The sequence below is a fragment of the Amblyomma mixtum genome, chromosome 1 (assembly GCF_055824585.1).
Source record: "Amblyomma mixtum isolate Tamu chromosome 1, ASM5582458v1, whole genome shotgun sequence".
NCBI lineage: Eukaryota > Metazoa > Arthropoda > Arachnida > Ixodida > Ixodidae > Amblyomma > Amblyomma mixtum.
Window position 1 is genome coordinate 235,687,150 of NC_143012.1, and position 19,709 is coordinate 235,706,858.

At 44.1% G+C, this 19,709-nt stretch overlaps 1 protein-coding gene across 1 annotated transcript in view; it reads left to right on the forward strand.

Moving 5' to 3' along the window:
• The window catches only part of LOC149371185 (NPC intracellular cholesterol transporter 1-like), a 49,645-nt gene that overhangs the window by 21,739 nt on the left and 8,197 nt on the right, over nucleotides 1-19,709 (forward strand). The window contains exons 12-22 of the mRNA XM_089564880.1: nucleotides 549-731; nucleotides 3,481-3,595; nucleotides 6,801-6,928; nucleotides 7,326-7,469; nucleotides 9,353-9,442; nucleotides 10,487-10,677; nucleotides 14,121-14,239; nucleotides 15,479-15,602; nucleotides 16,606-16,667; nucleotides 17,243-17,390; nucleotides 18,499-18,730. Of these exons, the coding sequence (XP_089421006.1) occupies nucleotides 549-731; nucleotides 3,481-3,595; nucleotides 6,801-6,928; nucleotides 7,326-7,469; nucleotides 9,353-9,442; nucleotides 10,487-10,677; nucleotides 14,121-14,239; nucleotides 15,479-15,602; nucleotides 16,606-16,667; nucleotides 17,243-17,390; nucleotides 18,499-18,730 (1,536 nt within the window). The remainder of the gene's footprint in view (nucleotides 1-548; nucleotides 732-3,480; nucleotides 3,596-6,800; nucleotides 6,929-7,325; nucleotides 7,470-9,352; nucleotides 9,443-10,486; nucleotides 10,678-14,120; nucleotides 14,240-15,478; nucleotides 15,603-16,605; nucleotides 16,668-17,242; nucleotides 17,391-18,498; nucleotides 18,731-19,709) is intronic.

Genomic DNA, 19,709 nt, shown 5'->3' on the forward strand with positions numbered 1-19,709 from the left:
CATGGTTTGCTTCTAGCTTGTATAGTGGAGCCCTTGTGGCTTTCCTAAAGATCAAAACATGTTGGAAGGTAAGAAGACCCCCAGTCCTTACCTTTAACGACCATTTCAGCTTCAGGGAAGCTGCAAGGGCACCACTGTACGAGCTAGAAGCAAACCATGCAGCCTGGTTACTTTTGACAAAGGCTGTACCTAATGGGACTTAAAAGTTTCGCATTATTGTTGAGCGAGATATCTTTGCAATTCTAGACATTCGATTATTTGCCAAGGAGCTGTAGCTGATCAGAGAGCACTTGGTTTGTCTGAGCTGTCGGTTTTTTTTTCTTTAGTGCATGAAGTTCTTCGCTTTAAAATGAGGGAACTGATTTGAAAGTTGGGGCACTAGAATGCTACGGCAGTGGCTGGAACAGCCTACAGAATGTCTGCGCATGTCTTCGAGAGAAAGTGTTTCGTGTTTTAGATATCTGCCTTATGACAGGACAGACTAGTAATGCCCTTGTTTGGCTCAACCGTAATCGTTTTAACTGGCGCATGTTGTCCTGTGACCGCAGGTGGACTCCCAGGTCACCCTCGGCCTGGCCGGTGTGGTGATTGTACTGGCGTCTGTGGCATCCTCTCTGGGCCTGTTCAGCTACTTTGGCACCCCGGCCACCCTCATCATCATCGAAGTCATCCCGTTCCTCGTGCTCGCTGTTGGTGTTGACAACATCTTCATTCTAGTCCAGGGATTTCAGGTGAGAGGAGCGCTACGCAGGTTTGACGACTTTTGAGATCTTGCAGGGAGTCGGGGCCAAGCACTTTCTGTTATGCATTGGTTTGGTGCCTTCCGATGACTTGGATTGTTTCGGTATTCAGATTTCATTATTTCTAGGATTGTTTCAAGTCAGCCCTGAACACCTAGCGACTTGCAAATGCCCACTTGAGAAACGCTAACCGGGACCTGCAGTAGCTCTTGGCTCTTGTAACTCTTTAAGCAGAAAAAATAGTTTGAGCTGATGGAGCCTTGTCAGGGATCAGTTGTGGATGCTTATGAAAAGTTGAGGGGGGGAGCAGGGAACAGAAAGACAAAACAAAGCAGGGAGGTCAGCCAGAGCTGTTTTTGCTTGCCCATCTGGCATAGCACATTGGGATAAAGGGATCAGAAAACAGAGAAAAAAAATTTGTTCGTTTTGTGGTGCGTGCACCACTTTTTTAAAGCCTGCAACACTGTCTTGGTTTCTCAGAGTAATGATCTAGGGCCTCTGATAGCATTTCAGTTCTGTTAGCATCAGCTAGCTGTTAAACTTTTGATGGGCAGGGAAGTTTTTTTTTTTTTCCCATTCCTTATACAAGCCACATGGGCCACACATTATGGTGGAGCAGACATTCAGTCACTGCACCTGCTTCATGAAAAGTCAGCATTTATGTGAAAACTGGAGCATTTTTTTGGAAATGCAATTAAATATCATTTGAATGGACTTGAGCATGCAAGGGCTTGTTTTGATGAACCAAAGTGGATGCTGAGGCATTTCAGTTGCCCTCTGATGACATTTATTTCGCAGTACTGGACACCGCTCGCATTTATTGTGTAGTACTTCGCTTTAAAGAGAGACTGGTGACAACTCGATCCAACATTTGTTCTTCAGTAAATATAGATTCTGTGGCTCTGTGTGGCTACCTTGATGTTTTTCTGGCAGCAAAAAAGACTCATTTATCGCCGAGAAAACTGGATTGAAAATTTTTTATTTTTACCAACAACTCTATTGAAACTTGTGATGTCAAGACTGAAAATGGACTCCTTGATCACCAGAAACTGCCCCGATGTACCACAGTTTGCTTTTGAGAACGGCTTGTGGATAGGCAATACCAGCGTTTTATTTTCTGACTTTTTCTAGCTCATGAAAGCTGCGTCTCTGTCATTAGAACGTGGTGATCTATTGATACAGCTCAACTTCAATTCGCCCTCATTGTCTCTTTAATAAAATGCAGTAATTTTTTGCTGTGCTTTGGCATTCACTGTTGTCACCGTTGTAAAGTGAACAAGTTTTCTGCTTTTATGGACCTTTTTGTGGCCTTCCTGGGCAACCAAAGCTTTCATTGTCCCCAGATTCATCAGTGCCTCTCTTGCTGCAGCTGTGGTGACGACTGAAGCAAGTGCATGAGCCAATGCATAACTGTTCAAGCTACAAGCAAGCTGTATAGCTATGCCAGTCTAAAGCAGGTGTAACATCCCACAGTGTTGAAATGAAAGCATAGTGCTGTTTAGCTTCAAAAATTCTGCATGTCTGCTGCCAAAATGGTACATTCTGAACTGGAAGCAGTAGTTCAGTGCTTTCCAAAATGTTTGCTGCACTAGAAGCTGAGGTGTGCTGAAATTTGTTCATCTGGAGCCCATTTGAATTCAGTGCAATGGCCTTTCAGTGGAGTTTTTTTTTTTTTTTTTTTTTTCCGGAAAGCTGAATCAAGTGGTATTTCATTGTATACCATCCCTACTGGTAGTTTACAGACCACTGCTTGGGCTGTCAAGGCTTGTGTATAGCAGCAAATAGCTTGAGAGTTAGGTAGGCTGCTGTAGAACACTAGTAGCACTTTTCTGGGAATGTTGGACTGTCAGCGTTGATGTTTGCACAAACAAACTGCTGGATGAATGGTTTACACTTAAATGAGCCCCAGATGCTCTTGTACTATTGCACTTCTTGAACTTAAGTGTCTGCAGTTGGGTCATTTTCTTGCCACTATATTTTTTATTTCTTCAATGATTGAGCTTGTTGTCACATTTCTGTAGTGGTCATGCTGCTGAAAAATGAAAGTATTTGTTTAGGCTCCCACAGTGATGCATGCAGTTAGTATTCTGCTTAATAAGGGCTTCAGTTTCTTCTTTTATAATATACCGTAAAGTGTGCATCGCTAATATCTATTAGTGGGCCGATGGGAGGTTTTTTCAAGGTCTAAGGCAGTGTTCTCACTTGGTGGGGGGGTCTGAAGTCTCTTTAGGGTCCCTGCTGAACGAACTTCTAGGGTATGGAAAGATCTTGCCCTTCAGTGAAGCCCCCATTTCTTGGCTGGATGGGAAGTCCAATGGAGACAAGCATAATTATATACAAATAAATGATTTTATATAAATAAATTTAACCATCTGTATTCGGAGGCATCATTTAAAGATTAAAAGCTAGAAAATATGGAATTGAAGCTCAGCAGCACAGTATATAGGGATGAACTAGAAGAACAGATAGGTGGAATATTTCATCTTAGATTGCTTGTTCATAGCCGTAAAATAAGCCCAGTTTACACTGTCATTCAGTAGCATGTTCTCTCTGTCGAGGAACTGCTTCTAGCTGCATTTCATTGAACTCCTCGATCCTCTTTGAGGGATCAACAACGCGTCCTTGGCTGAGAGTCATTGTTCTATGGCCTTGTTTTGCGAGGGCCAAATATAGCCGTCCTGTTATCAGGGCCCGCAGCGATACTATAAGTGGTGTCACGTTTGCTTTGTGTTTGTTGCAGAGAGACGATGGCTCAGAGGATGAACCTGTTGAGGACAGGGTGGCTCGAGTGGTGGGCAATCTGGGGCCGTCTTTGCTGCTGGCTAGCTTCTCCGAGGCCACCTGCTTTTTCCTGGGTAGGGGCTCATAACATTTACATCTTATCCTTATCTATTTTTTTTTGCTGAAGGGTATAATAATAATGGTGAATTGAAGGAGTATGCAACGGAGGGCCAGTTGGAACGCATCATTGAAAGCATAAGGACTGCGCTGTCTTTGTGTTAAAGCAATAATGATGGTTTTAGGGGTGGTACTGGTGGTAGTAGTATGGTAAATATAGTAGTGATGGCCCTGTTATTTCTGTACTCGGTCGTTGAGCAATATTGCACAATGTTTATTGTTGTGCATGTGCATATTTTGTGCATGCAAGTTACACTATCCTACTAGACATGGATTATTTGTTGCCTCGGGAAGTTTTTTGGGCTCACTTTAGTAACAGTGCTAGTAAGGATTGTTTAGTGGCAGTAGTAAAGAAGCAAGGAAGCGTAATTTGCATGTTAAAGTAGGATTTGCTTGGCAGATAAATGAGAAGGTATGCCTACATCCGTAAGAGGCACGAGCGGAGGTAATATAGACCAATTTCATGTTTGCAAACAGGGTGTGCCCGTGGACCCCAGATGTGGGCGTGGTTATTGCCTGTTCAGTCATCGGCTACACCGCATGTTTGCTTATCATGCCATTGGAGAACTGCTTGTCACGTAGAGTTGTCTAGTCTGTCTAGCCTGTACGACTGTATTAGTGAGGAAATGTAGCGCACACAGCACCATGTCGACTCCACTTGAAGCTTATGCAATTGAGAGGAAACCCAGCTGATGGAGCATCTGTAGGTGGTATGTCCGGGATAACAACACACATTTATCACGACTTTTTGAAAAGATATCAGCTTTGAAATAAGGTTGCATGCTTTGTCACATTCTTCTTCAAAGCACTTGCTAACTGTTAATGAATGGCCACCTCCGTGAGTGCTCTGTGAAATGAGAAAAATATAAAAATAAAGGATATTTCACCGATATCTGTGTGTATCTGTGAAAGGAGCAGGACACTGTAATGGGCACACATTAATAACAATCATGACAGCCAGACTTCAACATCACTTGCAAAGTGAATCTTAACAAAAGTGTCTACTATACAGTGGAACCTCGATTATACGACGTTCAGGGGACCGCGCGAAACCGTCGTATAATCCGGGTGTCGTATAATCGAAAATCAAAGAATGCGGCCAGTGGCGCTCGGCCTTGAGCCGAAAACTGTTGACCGGCTTCAAGCCCGCGGCAAGTACGCCAATCAGATTAAAAAAGGCAAAACCCAGCATTTTTTTGTTTGAAACAGATTTGCAAAAAAATCTTTACTACCGTTTAAAAAAAATCGGTAATTTTTTTTTTGCACCTTTGCCCAACCTCGGCGCATCAACTTTCTTTCAAGGGCTGCCACGTCCGGCAGTAGGTCGCCAACATCGTCGCGCGCGCAAGCAAAGCGCCGAATGTTGTCGACGCTCTGCAACACGTCCGCGTAACTAGGAATGGGAGCGCAAACCTCTGCATCGTTGTCCACTTCCTCTTCGTCGGAAGTTTTATCGTGCACAAGCATCCATTACTTCCATTACAAAAAGCGCCGTGGACGCCGCTGTCCTCACTTGGGCGAGCGCGGCCTCGCCCGCTTATCTGTTTTTTCATCAGCGTCGGCTCCTGCGGACGCATCTGTTGCTGCGACCGACGCGCGTCTTATCTTTTCTCTTTATCTTTCCTCTGATCTTTTAACTCTCCTCGGCAGCGGTGGTGGCTTGGCTCACGCCAGTAGGCGGGCCCGTGCGCTTTCCTTTTCATCCTTCTCTCAGTCGCAACAACAACACGCAGGCCGCGCCTCCTTGGGACTCCGACTGCACAGGCTCGACGAAAAAGAGAGCAAGTGCACTTGGCGGCCTCGGCAACGCTCTCTTCCGCGCAAAAACGGGGGTGCTTAGATTCGCATGCAAAGTTTTTTTTTTTTTTTCAGAAATTTTTTTCCGAAAATAGGGGGGGGGGGGGGGGGTGCTTAGAATCGCGAAAATACGGCACATCCCGGCCTGCGTTTGCTGACGACCTTTTTTGACGGACGGTACGAGCCAGCCGTCGTACGAAGCGGGGTCCTTCTAAAATTTGCGTCGTATAACCGAGGTTTTTAATGCATTGTCTCTATGGGGGTTTTGCCGGGACCGCACAAATTCGTCGTAAAATGCGGGTCGTCGCATGACCGGGGGACGTATAATCGAGGTTCCACTGTACTTGGTAAACAGTCAACAACAGTGACCAACGGTGGGGACCGTGTTTAGAAATTCTTGAACAGATTCAGGAATTCGGACAGAGCATTGGTAGTTACTATTCTTGGCCATAGTGCAGGCGTGCCAGGAAACATTATGCAGCTGTTTTTGCTATTCTTGATGACATTTCTAACCCCTTGCAGGACAGCTGGACTTATTTTGTCCAACTTGCTTCAAGTGCCGGCAAACTGACAGTGGTGCGCCTGTGTCCCACATTTTGTGTGCTTAATAGTGTTGAGCAATCAAGCAAACCATTTACCGCATTTTTCTCTTTTGCTACTAGGCCTCCTTGATGTTGTGTGCTTTTACAAGTGCAGGTATACAGTTTGACGCAGTCCACATTGGCGGGAAAAATGAAATTAGAAGGATTATTGAGCTTCTGAGCCTTTTCCATCTGTCAACTGCCTCGTGCTACTTCTTTAAGCAAAACTTAAGTTCTAGCCGCCACGGTGGCTCAGTGGTTGTGGTGCTCGGCTGCTGAACCAAAAGATGCGGGTTCGATCCTGGCCATGGCGGTCGAATTTTGATGGAGGCGAAATTTTAGAGGCCCGTGTACTGTGCAATGTCAGTGCACATTAAAGAACCCCAGGTGGTTGAAATTTCTGGAGACCTCCACTACGGCGTCTCTCATAGCCTGATTCGCTTTGGGACTAAACCTCATAAACCAGACCAAAACTTTATATGCAAAATTTTATATGTCAAAAAGACTGAGGTACGGATGTGTACCATATGCGAGGTCCCTTTACGAAGTCGTTGGTACAAACATGTACTCCTTTTTTTTTTTTTTTTTGTAGAAAGCCAGTGGTCGAAATGGTTGTCATTCAATTTCTAGAATCATTTGGAGCGCTATTTTACCATTCATATGCATGCGAGATGTGCTTGAAGCTTGCACCTTATAAAGGGTTAACATTATTCTGATCATCTTCTTGTCTGGTAATCTCTGGTAACCTTCTAATCTGATAATTTCTGACCTCTGGACATTCCAGGTGGCCTGAGCACCATGCCAGCTGTGAGGACTTTTGCCCTGTATGCTGGGCTTGCGCTTCTTCTTGACTTCGCGCTCCAGATGACCTGCTTCGTTGCTCTGCTCACACTTGATGCCCGAAGGCAGAGGGTGAGTCCCCGTTTTCCCCGTTTCTATCTTGGCTAAACGGGCCGAGATATCAGCAGTCAGAAGTTCGCCTAATGAGGCTGTACCAGTGAAATTCGATAGTAGTCTTCTTTGTGCACAGAAAACTTACTGCTCAGTGCTCGATTAAAAAAAAACGAGGTATATTATGGGTTACTGCACTATTACTGTGTTGTTTGTTGAGTAAAGCGTTAATTGTTCGAATGCTTATAAGGTTCAGTGGGATTACAAAGTTTTGTTGGTTATAGTCTTTGTGCTTTTTTTGGAACAAATTTTACTCCCAACATTTTTGGTAAGCGCTCTGTTCGCTCTGTTATCGGCTTTTTTCCTCTCAGTTCCAGTGCTGTGACTTGATGCCTGTTTTGTTGTTCTTTTTTTTCAGAACCAGCGTCTGGATGTATGCTGCTGCATTTCAGGATCAAATTCTATTATGATTGAAGATGACTCATCTGAAGGGTGTTTGTACAAGGGTTTTGCTCACCACTATGCTCCCTTCTTGATGAAGGGTCCTGTGCGTCTTATTGTGGTTAGTATTGGGCAGATTTTCTTGTATCGGTTGTTGCGTGTGTTCTTTTTTTTTTTTTCCTCCTTGTTTCCCGTGATTCATCATCATCTTGATGTGAAGTTAAAGTTGCGTTGCATTTGAGGCCTCAATCCTGTAGGATTCTTCATCCTGCGTGTGCTCTGAAGTGCCTCATAAAATTTTGGCTTTCTTATTGAAATCTGCATGAAGGTTTCCTCAGATAAGAGGAATAGTTTGCCAACAGTTTGGTTGAAACATGGCTTTAATGCACTCACATTGAAGAGGCATTCAGCTTGATTTCAGAGGAATTTTTGGGCTAGTTGCACTGATGACTGAAAAGTTAGTTCAGCGCTTCATGGGTGGACAGACTTCAGTCGATGTTGTTTGCCATGTACATTCACTTGGCAGATATGAAGAAGATTTGTATTTAGGATTACTTCGATTTTTTTTTTTCTGTGAGTAATGGTGCATTGAGCACATGATTGTCTGATCCTTATCTGTATGCATCTGTTTATAGCACTATTAACACCTCGCATAGTTCTATATTTTGACCAGAAAGTAGAAGTAAGTGCTTGTCCAGTGGCCTTCTTGTAGAATCCCGCTATATTAAACTCGTGTATAGTAAAAACTCAGATATAGTAAAATGAAACTGAGGTCCCATTTCGCCTTCCATAGAAGACTGTACTTTTTTTTTTTTCGTTTATAATAAAGTTTTTTTTTACAAGAAATGGCTATAGTAGGCAGTGTCTGGCCGTGGCAATGTACTTCCCGCAGAATGATGACATCGTGGCCCGCTCGAAGTCGAGGATTGCGAGGCCAACATTTGGAAGCAAATGAATATATACTAAGACGATAGAACGGCGCTTTTAGAGGTGGCTTCACCACCAAGCTCAAGAACACGAGGAGAAGCCAATTTTTCCGAGGCCTTGATGCCGTGAGGCAAAGCGCCCGGTGCACGAAAAAAAAAATGGTGCTGGCTATCAATGACATATGTTGCCGGGCTAGTTGGTTTTGCATTTTTGAAAAAGAAGTCTCGTCTTTTTTGTGCGTATACTTGTAGCGCCCTGTCTTTTTCAAAAAGAGCTGGCTGTGGACGTAGAAAGAAGGCAGCCAAGGCAGCCAGCGTGGGTCGCTGAAAAAGGAAAGGTATTGAAATTGTAATGAGGAGTAGAGAAGGGAAAAAAAAAGGCGAATGTTCGCAGCATGGTAGTGGGGGTACTTCATGGGCGGTTTTGCTGCTCTTGACTGTGTCACGTGTGTTTCTTTACTATTGCCTTTTAAATGACACCGAGGCTGCTTTGGTTTTTACTTGGAATCAAACCCTCTTTACATTCCTAGCTGCATTGTATTCGTGCAAATGCAGTACTTCCACAAGACATTAACGAAATTGAAAATGTGATAACATAAAATGTGATAACTGAAGGTAAATAATTATCACATAAAGGGACGATAAGAGCAGGATGAAAGATATTTCTCAGTGTTTCTTTTATAAGCCAGCACTTCGTATTTATCAAGTAACTGGCGAGTGTACTCGGAGCCATGCCATCACTAGCTGACATAGTAAAGACCCTGATATAGTGAAGATTTTTGCTGGTCCGAGGGACTTTTTACTATAGAGAGGTTCTGCTGTATGCTCATCTCTTTGTGCTGTTTAGTCATCGCGAATTACCAACCATCTCGCTTAGCTCTTAGTACTTTTTCTGACTGAAATTAAATTGATCTGCATTCATTTATTTCAAATGATGGTTAGCGGTTTTAGTTGGAAGTGAGTGCTGCTTTATAGCTTTGTGTAACACAACATTTTGGGCCTAAATACAGGTTCAGAAAAGTGGTGCTCATTGCCTCACTGTTTACAAATTTTTTTCTTTGTTTTCTTTTTGTTATAGCTGTTGCTGTTTGTAGGATGGACATGCTTTTCTTGTGGAGCTCTAATGAACACTAGGATAGGCTTGGATCAAGAGATCTCCATGCCTTTGGTAAGCAGTGTGTTGTTCACAGCCTATGAGCAGTTCACATATTTGGCGGTGGCTCTGTGCTAGTAAGCGTTTTGTCATGTAGTGACTAAAATAATAAGCTACCTATCAGGTAGGCAAACAGTACTCTGTCATTCATGCAAGCCTGTAGCACTTTTGGGTAAGCAGTGCTACTGAGAGGATTTCTATTCTTCTGATCTCATCATCATCATCAGCCTGACTACACCCACTGCAGGGCAAAGGCCTCTCCCATGTCTCTCCAGTTAACCCTGTCCTTTGTTACCTGCGGCCACCGTATCCCCGCAAACTTCTTAATCTCATCCGCTCCCCTAGCTTTCTGCCCACCCTGCTACGATTGCCTTCTCTTGGAAACCACTCCGTTACCCTTAAGGACCACCAGTTATCTTGCCTTCGCATACCGAGTGGTACTAGTGGTAACTAGCAACAGGAGTTTGATATCAGTGTAGTCGGAGCCTGATCATTGTTCAGTACTGCTTTTGTCATTGCAAGGCAGTGGTGATAGCAAATTATATAGAGCATCAGTTTTGTGCCTCGAGCCTCCAAACAAAACTTGCATGTGTGCTTTTCTGAGTAATAATCATCACGTACTAGTTGTTTTCAGTATGCAAGAATGGACAAATTCACCCTCGTCGGGTAACCACTGGTACCACTTAGTGTATATTTGCGTATTTCTGCAAACCAAATGGTAGCGAGGTACTACTCTTGAGTTTCAGTTCTTGACTCCAGGCCTGGATTCTGAGAAAACCAAGTTTTCTCACTGCTGTAGTGTGAGAAAACTAACTGTGTGTCGTTGACAGCTTTTCACGTGCGCTGAGTGGAACAGGGTTGGGCCTTTGCATCCGCTTCATTCCTTTGACAGGCATACATATATGCATTCTTTTAGAAGAGCAGCTTGCAAACAGCTCTAAAATAAGGGTGAAAGGATCTTTCTTATCTCTGTGTGTTTGTTAAAATCTCTGCTAGTATATTTACTGCCGAAACGGAAATCTTAACTGCTGTACCATTACACTGCCTTCTTTCGCGCAGGACTCGTACCTGCAAGACTACTTCCGCATGCAGAAAACAGCGCTGGCTGTGGGGCCGCCGCTGTACTTTGTGGTGCGGCCGGGCTACAACTACACGCGCTTTGAGGACCAGAGCCTCATCTGCGGCTCGCCCGGCTGCAGCTCCCAGTCACTGCAGTCGCAGATCAGCCTGGCTGCCGTGTACTCCAACGTGTGAGCATGCGCACTGTCTTTCTCGTTGTCTTGTGGTCACGTGGTACAGTTGCTGGGGCACAAAAACACATCTAATACTAACTGCTTGCAATAAGTGCCACTGCCGCAGTGGCTCAGTGGTTACGGCGCTCGGCTGCTGACTTGAAAGACGCAGGTTCGATCCCGGCCGCGGTGGTTGCATTTCGATGGAGGCGAAAGGCTAGAGGCCCGTGTATTGCGTCGAAATTATCCAGAACCCTTCACTATGGCGTCCCACATACCCTTGGGACATTAAACCCCCATAAACCAGCAATAAGTGCCGATTGGTTTTGTGGCTTCGGCACGAAGTGCTGAATGCGCATGTCTAGTGTATTAGTTTCTCAATTTCGCTTGATTTCTTACGAAGGTGAGCATTGGCTCATACATGTTTATTTTCATAGCATATTCTGGTTTTGTGTTCAGATGTTTCAACATTGCTAGTCGCCATGGCCACCCCCGTTCTTTTAAAATTTGTTTGAGACTGAAATTTGGGCAAGTCGCTCAGTTCGCATGTGCAGAACAAGGAAACGATGTGAACATAAGGTTCAAAATTCAGTGATAATATTTTTGTGCTCTTCTTAGTCTCATAGCTACGAATTTACTCTGGCTCAAGCTTAGGTACACAAGCTGTTGTGTTCAAAAATAATATGTTTGCCTTATTTATTATTTGTGTGTTAGTACTGCAATTTCGTTTCAGGATTTTGAATGTGTGGAAAAAAATGCGTGTGCAGTGCAAAGAGGCGAATCGTACAATTAATGTGGACAGCCACAATCTTTGCTGAAACGTTGCTGCTCCGTAGGCCAGCGTTTCTGAGAGAGAGAGCCCGAGCTTCATCTTCGTACTGGTGTTCCTCTTGTGTTGGCTCTGGCTGCTGGTGCATCCAGGGCCAACTATATTTCTTCTAACAGGAATATATCAAAAGTTCAAAACAGACATAATATAATTTGAAACGAGGCAAAAAAAAAAAGCATTGGATACAAGTCTAAGTTCAATTTGGTAACATGGGAAACAAGATATGACTAGATTAGTGAAGTGTGCGCATAGTAAATCGGCATTCTTTGATAGTATTGCTGATCTTGAAGCTCTGAAGTGAATAATTTTCTTGTTGGTAGTTTTAAGTCATAGTCAGTTCCACTGTTGTCATTATGGTGGATTATAAACACTTAAACATTTGGCTCCATCTAGCCTTGCACATAATGTGTTTGGCTGGGTATCTACTTGTAATAGAGCCCACGAGAGCATGCATAGTAAAATGCATAATGTACTATGAAATCATGACCTGCAACTATGTAAAAGGTTCTCATCTTTTTCTTCTTTAGGAACTTTGTCATTTATGTCATGTGCATTTAGGGTAGGATAAGTATATTGTATTTTGATCAGAACCATCAATTTTTTTTTTCCATTCAAAATTGGTCGATCTACCATTATCAGTGTACTCCTATTCACTATCTCTCTCTCCCTCTCCCTGTGTATGTGTGTCATGGAGGTCTTCCCTTATTCTTCTGCCTCCATCTTATAGAAGAGAATGAGAAGGGAAGGGAGACATTAATTATGGCTTTTGTGTAAAACTGTCCAAAGTACAGGTTTCCTTCGTTTCTTTGCAAATGAAGGCGTCTTTATCAACAAATGAAGGCGCTTTTCAAAATACTGTCAAGGTTGCCGAGTGGACATTGAAGGCCTATTATTGACTAATGCTTTATCCAAATGTACATTCAAAAGCTTAGAACAGTTGCACACCTTTGGTGATTCTTGGCCAAAGTAGCCTTCACAAAAACAGATTGGAATGCACTTGACACTCCACTGCTGTAGTGCATAGAGTTTTACCCGTTTTGTTCTGGTGGCTTCCTTTCATATCTCTCTCATTACAATGAGTGTCTGTTGGTCCTTCCTTTATGATGCTCATGTTTCTTGCTAGAAGACTATTTCCACGCGCCTGGGCAGTGGGTCACTTTTCTCGAGCTGCCTCCCACAATACGGAGCGAGCTTCTTTGGCAGAGAACGGGCCTACTCTTTACACGTGGTTCCCCAGTGCATCCCCCTTGAACAAAGGGCATTGATTCCTTTGAAAAGTTGACAGGTTCTTTTAACTTTTTTTTCCTTCTTCCATTCTCTCCAATTGTGTGCGCACCTGTTGCTGTCAGGACGTCGCCCTCTGTCCAGCTGTGCTTGCTGAGTGACTGACGTTATCACACGTTGCTTAAAGGGCTTGGGTGGCATTTCTTCAGGTGGTTGTTAGTATATTTGTACATGGCATATATGGCCTTTTTATGTGTATGTTATGAATCATAATTGCATGCAGAAAGCTCACATAATGAGCTAGAGAATAATTGCAGCCGTTCGTTTTCTGTGGCGCAAAGTGTTGTTCTGAGCGTTTTTTTATTTCATGTGTTTTATTCGTTGGCTTTCGTGATAGCATTCCCACCTTCAGTTGGTTTTTACAAACCAGACATTCCAGGTAAAAGCTTGCCCCTAGTGGTGCAGTGAATGCTTAGATAGATGATGGAGCATCTAAACGCAGATATACATGTGCTGGCATGCAGGCGGTTTCCACGAAATCAGCTTTAAGCGCCTTCCCTGCGGATGGTTTTGTTGCATTCAGCGTGCATTGACAGGTTTCTAGCATTACGGCAACAATGAAGTGGCACTCCTTCACACGTTCTTCCATAGTGAAATTGAAGGCATCATTAGAAACCGCTATGGAGCAGGTGCAGGAATGAAGTGGTGCTGCTACTTACTTTGCCAGCAGGTCGTATCTGTCCAGTGTATTGCTAGGAAGTAGTGGAAGACTGCTGAAGGCATGCCTTTAATGAAGGCGACAAGTAGTTTGACTTTCTTTCTTTTTAGGGTTTAGGTACCGCACTCCCAAAAAGGCTGTGCAAGCACATCTTCAGTTTGTTCACAGGGGCCCTATAGATTAGTCCTTTGTGAGGAAAGTTGCACACAGCTTGGAGGTCGGGCTACCCCAGTGTCCAGTAGCATCAGCGAAGCCTGGGCAAGAATAGTGCAGCTTGTGCTGCTTACACATACTCTCTCACTCGTGGGCTGCCGCGATGGCTCAGTGGTTGTGGTGCTCGGCTGCTGACCCGAAAGATGCGGGTTCGATCCCCGTGGCCAGGGCAATCGAATTTCGATGGAGGCGAAATTCTAGAGGCCCGTGTGCAGTGCGATGTCAGTGTTCGTTAAAGAACCCCAGGCGGTTGAAATTTCCGGAGCCCTTCACTACGGTGCCCCTCATAGCCTGAGCCGCTTTGGGGCGTTAAACCCCCATAAACCTAAACCATCGCTCACTCACTCACCTAATCTCACTCACTCTCTCTCTCTCTTGATGCTTGATGGAGTGCACATATGGACTTTTCATGCTGCCAGAGTTGTTATTTTGCAATAAGTCAGTATAGTTCTTTAAGTGGCCTATTTGCTTTGACAGGACTAAGATTAGCGAGCCTCCATTTTCCTGGATAGACGACTACTTCACATGGACCAAGACTCCTGCATGTTGTGAAATGGACAATGCCACGATGGCCTTCTGCCCACGCAACCACACCAGTAAGTCACTTTTTGCTACGTGAGACTCTTTCAAGCGACGGTTTTGATTTCATTCTTTAATTTCTTTAGAAACTGTGGGCCTTGTGGCAGCACTTGAGGTTACAGCTGTTGTGTGTTACAGCAAAGGTGTTGGTATGCACTGTCTTTGTCATGATTAGTAAGCTGTGGGTAATGACTGCAGCAGAGGTGTTAAGCATTGCCTTCTTTTCAGCTTGCCCTTAAGCAAGCAATACTAATCAAGTAGTGCTTTTCACAGTTGCTTGAAAAGACACTGGTCAGCAGTTGAGGTGCACCCGACTCACCACTGTGGAAGTTGGTAGTATTAATTTAGGATGCAAATGTGCTGAAGGTCATTCTTGTCAAAAGATGGGTTAATGTTTGTTTTTCAACTGTGTCTTTGATGTGCTGACTACGTTAATGTGTGTCAGGCACAGATAGAGCTGGTCAGATATTAATGAGGTGCTCTTTTAGTGTGTTACATGTTTTATTTTTCTACATGTTGTGCAGTTCATACTATAGGAAAATGCCTGCCATAAAGGCTCAGTGGTTAGCACATTCGGCTATTGAGCCCGAGGGCGAGGGTTCAATCCCAGCTGGCGTGGCTGCGTTTCATTGGACGTGAAACACGAAAGACACCCTTTAGTTGTGCGGTCGGTGTCAGTGCACATTAAAGGACCTCAGGTGGCCGAAATATACCTGGAGCCCCGGGCTACTGCACCTCTTTCTCTTCCTTCTTTCATTCCCTCTTTCATCCCTTCTCTCACGGCGGTTCAGGCGTCCAGCGAGAAGTGAGCCAGTTACTGCGATTTTCATTTCCTCAAGGCCAATTTTAATTTTTTCATTGTACAGTAGGAAAACGAAATAAGATCATTTGGAGTTGATCCAATTGCTTGGTGTAGCTGCATCATCACCACCTGTAGTGCTAATGTGTGCGGTATTAGTAATTTTCTGCGGTGCTGGTGTGTCTAAAACACTGACCCGCGGTTGTTGGCATATGCATTGCATGCCAAGTTTCTTACTGCATTAATTTTCTTTACTACTTTTACCACTAATTGCTCAGATTTGGAGGTCTGCACAGTATTTTTCAATCCCTCCTGCAGTAGTGTTTGTTGGGTCTTGATTTGCTGTGCACTTGGGAATGGTTGTTGTGTTCTTTCCATGACTGCTATCCAACTTCAAGGTTTTCTTTTTTTTTTTCCCCCAAATTCTGGAATAATTTCCTACTAATTACTGTTCTAGGGCCCAAGTCGTGTGTGCCCTGCTTGTCGAAGCAGCCGCATCAGGAGCGCCCAGTGGGAGGCACATTTTCAAGGTTCCTCCTGGATTTCTTGGATGACAACCCCGATGCCAAATGTCCCAAGGGGTACGTTTTGTAGACTCCCCCACTCAGAGAACCCATCCAAAGATGTCTTTTGATTGTGGTTGATTAATTTACGCCTTATTAATTATGTGATCTGCGGCTGCAGTTCATTATTGGCTGTGGTGCCTGGCTTCTGGCAATCTTGGCCACAGTGGTTGTGTTCTGACAGAAGCAGACTTCCAGAATATACTCATTTACTAACATTTCAGTGTGTGTTAAAACCAAGGGCAGTTAAACTTACTTCAATTAATTTAATTAGCTCGCACTGTAGCCGTGCCATGCAAAAATTAAATTTTTCTATTTTTTTGTGTAATGGTTGTAGCTTAACTTTTTTAATGTGTACAATGCTAAACTGACACCGGGGACAGTTCTATCTAATTCTTGTGCCGCCGCGGTGGCTTAGTGGTTATGGTGCTGGGCTGCTGACCCGAAAGACGTGGGTTCGATCCCGGCCGCGGGGGTTGAATTTCTTTGGAGGCGAGATTCTGGAGGCCCGTGTACTGTGCGATGTCAGTGCACGTTAAAGAACCCCTGGTGGTCGAAATTTACGGAGCCCTCCACTACGGCGTCTCTCATAGCCTTAGTCGCTTTGGGACGTTAAACCCCATAAACCAAACCTATCTAATTCTTGTCCTGAGTAAAAATTGACTTTTTTTTTTCCTCCTTGTGACCTCCTTATGACCTACCCGTAGGAAGCATCTTATGGAGCTGGCTTTTCTCAGCGGTGATGTAAACTGGCAAAACATTGGCTTTCAAAAACAGCTGTTTGAAATCGTTCTTGGTAAAAGGGGGGAGAAAGCTGCAGATTTAATTAAAATACAACTTCATTTGAAGGTCTTTTTTATTTCATCATTCCTTTATACTATGCAACTGTGCAGGTAACCCCTCTGCATACTGTTGCCTTTATTATTTGTCTACTGGTATGGTGTGGGGTGTCTGTAATTGCTCTAGGCTATTGAAACTATGAGTTACAATACATTTTTTTTTTACCTTTTTCCTTAAATAGGGGTCACGCAGCCTATGCAAACGCTGTACAAGTCTACAACAAAAACGGCTCGCAGATTGGAGGTGAGGAACCTTACCTTTTGTAATCCTTGTTATCTATCAGTTTATCATTCTTTATCTTCTTTTAGTCAAAAAATTGATTCATGGCCTGTCAGATGTCAGCTGAACCTGTTTCATTTCTAAGACAAGAAATGAGGTGGGTGATAACTGTAGCAGGGCATGTTGCTTTTCCACTTCTCCATTTTGAATTTGGAACCACGGAGTGGATGAGGTGCTATAGTGTACTGACTTATTCGCAGGCCGTTCGAGGGATAAAATAATGAATTCCTGTTAGTATTTAGGTGCAGTCGGGTACCAAATTCAGTGCTTTGGTTTTCTGAAATGCAGTCGGGTGAGCCTTTAGTTTACATCCGTTGTAGCATCTCGTGTCTGAGGGCTAGCCCTAACGCACCTCATCATTTGTAGCGAACTTTTGCATGCTTCAGAAAATGGTTCATGTGTACAGGAGAACATACACGGACTGCAGTTACAGCTGAGAAAAACTTTGCTCTGTGTGCTCAGTTCATGCCACCATTGTTGCATGCTTTGTGACTGTCCTCACCCTTCGTGCCTTTCTTTTGAATTCAAATCTTCCGCAGCTACGCAGTTCATGACCTACCACACAGCCCTGGCAAACTCTGAGGACTTCACGCATGCACTCAGAATGGCGCGGTTCGTGGCTGACAATGTCACGCACGAACTGCAGGCTTTCTCTTCGGCTCATAATGCGACAGTGTTTCCCTACAGGTTTGTGCTTATTTTTGGTTGTTGCATGCTTTTCTGGCGGACTTGTGTTGTTCTACTTGCCCGCAGCTTTTTACACCTTTGTGTGCAGTATTTGTAAATGATTTTAAGCATGTGTAAATGTATTCAAGTTCAGTTTGTGGCAGGGTATCGGCAGTTCTGATGGTTGCTGCAGTCTTTCTTCACCGAACAACAAAAGATTGGAACAGCCTTCCCAATGCGGCTGTAATAATATGACATGCTGGCATTCAAAGATAAGCTTAAATCTTTAGACACATTTTAGGTTTTCGTGTACCTTTCCCCTCTAACCTTGATCTATTGTACTTTTTTTTACTATGCATTTTTTATTGTCCTCTAATTTGTAATTGAATTCTTACCCACTGTTCAATGCTTCTTCCTGTCTTTTATTTTTTTTTTATTTTGTATCCAAAAGCATTTGAGCATTTTGATTTTGTGAGCTGTTTGCCTCTTTCATTTATGTTTTTAACCTTGATGTTGGTATTGTACAGAATATGTTCCTTTTTTGTTGATATTTCTGTAGAACCTGCTCCTCATGTAATGCCCCTTTTTTGGGGTCTTTGAGGTAGTACTTAAATAAATAAATTAATAAATACCTTCATTTTGACAGCCTGTGGAGCTGTTAATGATGACACCTCCATAGTGCTTTCCTGGTGCACCGAACACAATTATGCCTTATTCTGAAGGCTACAATGAACAATCAGCTGCTGTTTGTACTGATCTGATGAAGTTCGATGACGTGAATCTTCTGCAGTTAGCCAAAGACATCATCAATTTCATCAATTTTTCTGCACAAGGGTCTTACTGTCAGATTTCTTTTCAAAAGCGGAACCTGTTGAGCACTGGGTCACTTCGGGCGTAATTCCATCTGGCGTAATTCCAACTGAGCACCGTTCAGCCACTGCTCCAAGCTCTTGCATTTCAGCGCTGTCAAAATTCAGCTACCCTAAGCGCCAGATGGAATTACGCCCGAAGTGACCCAGTGCTCATGTGCACAGTTCAGCTGATTCGCATTTGTTCCAGCTGATTTGCTTTCCCTGTCTGTGTGCCGAGGTTCACTTGCGCTTCTGTCGCCCTTCCTGTGCGCCTGCAGCATATTCCACGTGTTCTACGAGCAGTACCTGACCATAGAGGCTGAGTCGGCGGTGCACCTGAGCATCTCCCTGGTGGGCATCTTCGGCATCACCTTCCTGCTGCTGGACCTGAATCTGAAGGCGGCCACCATCGTCTGCCTCACCATCGTCATGATCCTTGTGGACCTGCTGGGCATCATGTACTTCTGGGACATTGCGCTCAATGCTATCTCGCTTGTCAACCTGGTCATGGTGAGTGCTTGGAATGCTGCTGGTTGACGGGGCGGCCACATACCTGGGTTGCTGTGCCAGCAGAGAGGCTTCAGAGGGATGAAAACTTCATAGTTCATAGTTCGTTGGCTAGCGCCAGACATTGTGTGCCTGAAAAGCTGTGTGCAGGGTAAATGCTGTAGCGGGATATACCGGTACCTCTCGTAAGAACCCACTCTTGTTTTGAGTGGGGGTGGCGTATCCGATGAACTTGGCAGAGTGCCAAGATGTTGTGCGCCCTTGACAGGAGCGCCGTCGGTGGTGGCTTGCTCGGCGTGCTCCACTGTATGCATGGAAAGCCAGCCAGTGCTTGAGCATCAGAGAGGAGAGTAGCATCTTAAACCGGAACGCTATAAAACAACACTGAAATGCTATGAAAGAAGTAGTTCCTTCAGACCCCCAATTGATTTGGAGAGCTCGAAATCGGGGGTGAAAATGCCTTATCCCTCACCACACTTAAGGCTTACACATTTGCATTACACACTCGTAACCATCCTGCAAGTCTTTTTAACCTACTATAAAAAATGTGCATCTGACTTTCAGGGCTAGAGTCAAGCACGTTTGCTTAATCTCGCCGTGATTGGCTATTGCAAAATTGTCTATCACAGCTATCACAAAATTGTCTGATCACACCATGATAGAGCAAACGCCTTTCGAAGTAAATGGTGCTAAGCACTAGTGACACAAACGGATCTGACCACATGCTTTTGTTGATGATGGATGGATGTACGGACTGGCGGGCAGGCAGGCAGATAGGCGGGCAAATATATGATGTGAAATTTCGGCTCTGCCAAAAATGTGTTGAAATTTTTTTCCCGTATAATAAACCCTCCCCCCAAATTGATGTCAACTTTTTTAAGAAGAAGAAAAAAAAAAGGTGGGTGCTTTACGCCGGTACGTAACAGTATATCACTTAAGTGTATGTTGCACCTAGTGGCAAATGTGGCCACAGCTCGCACAA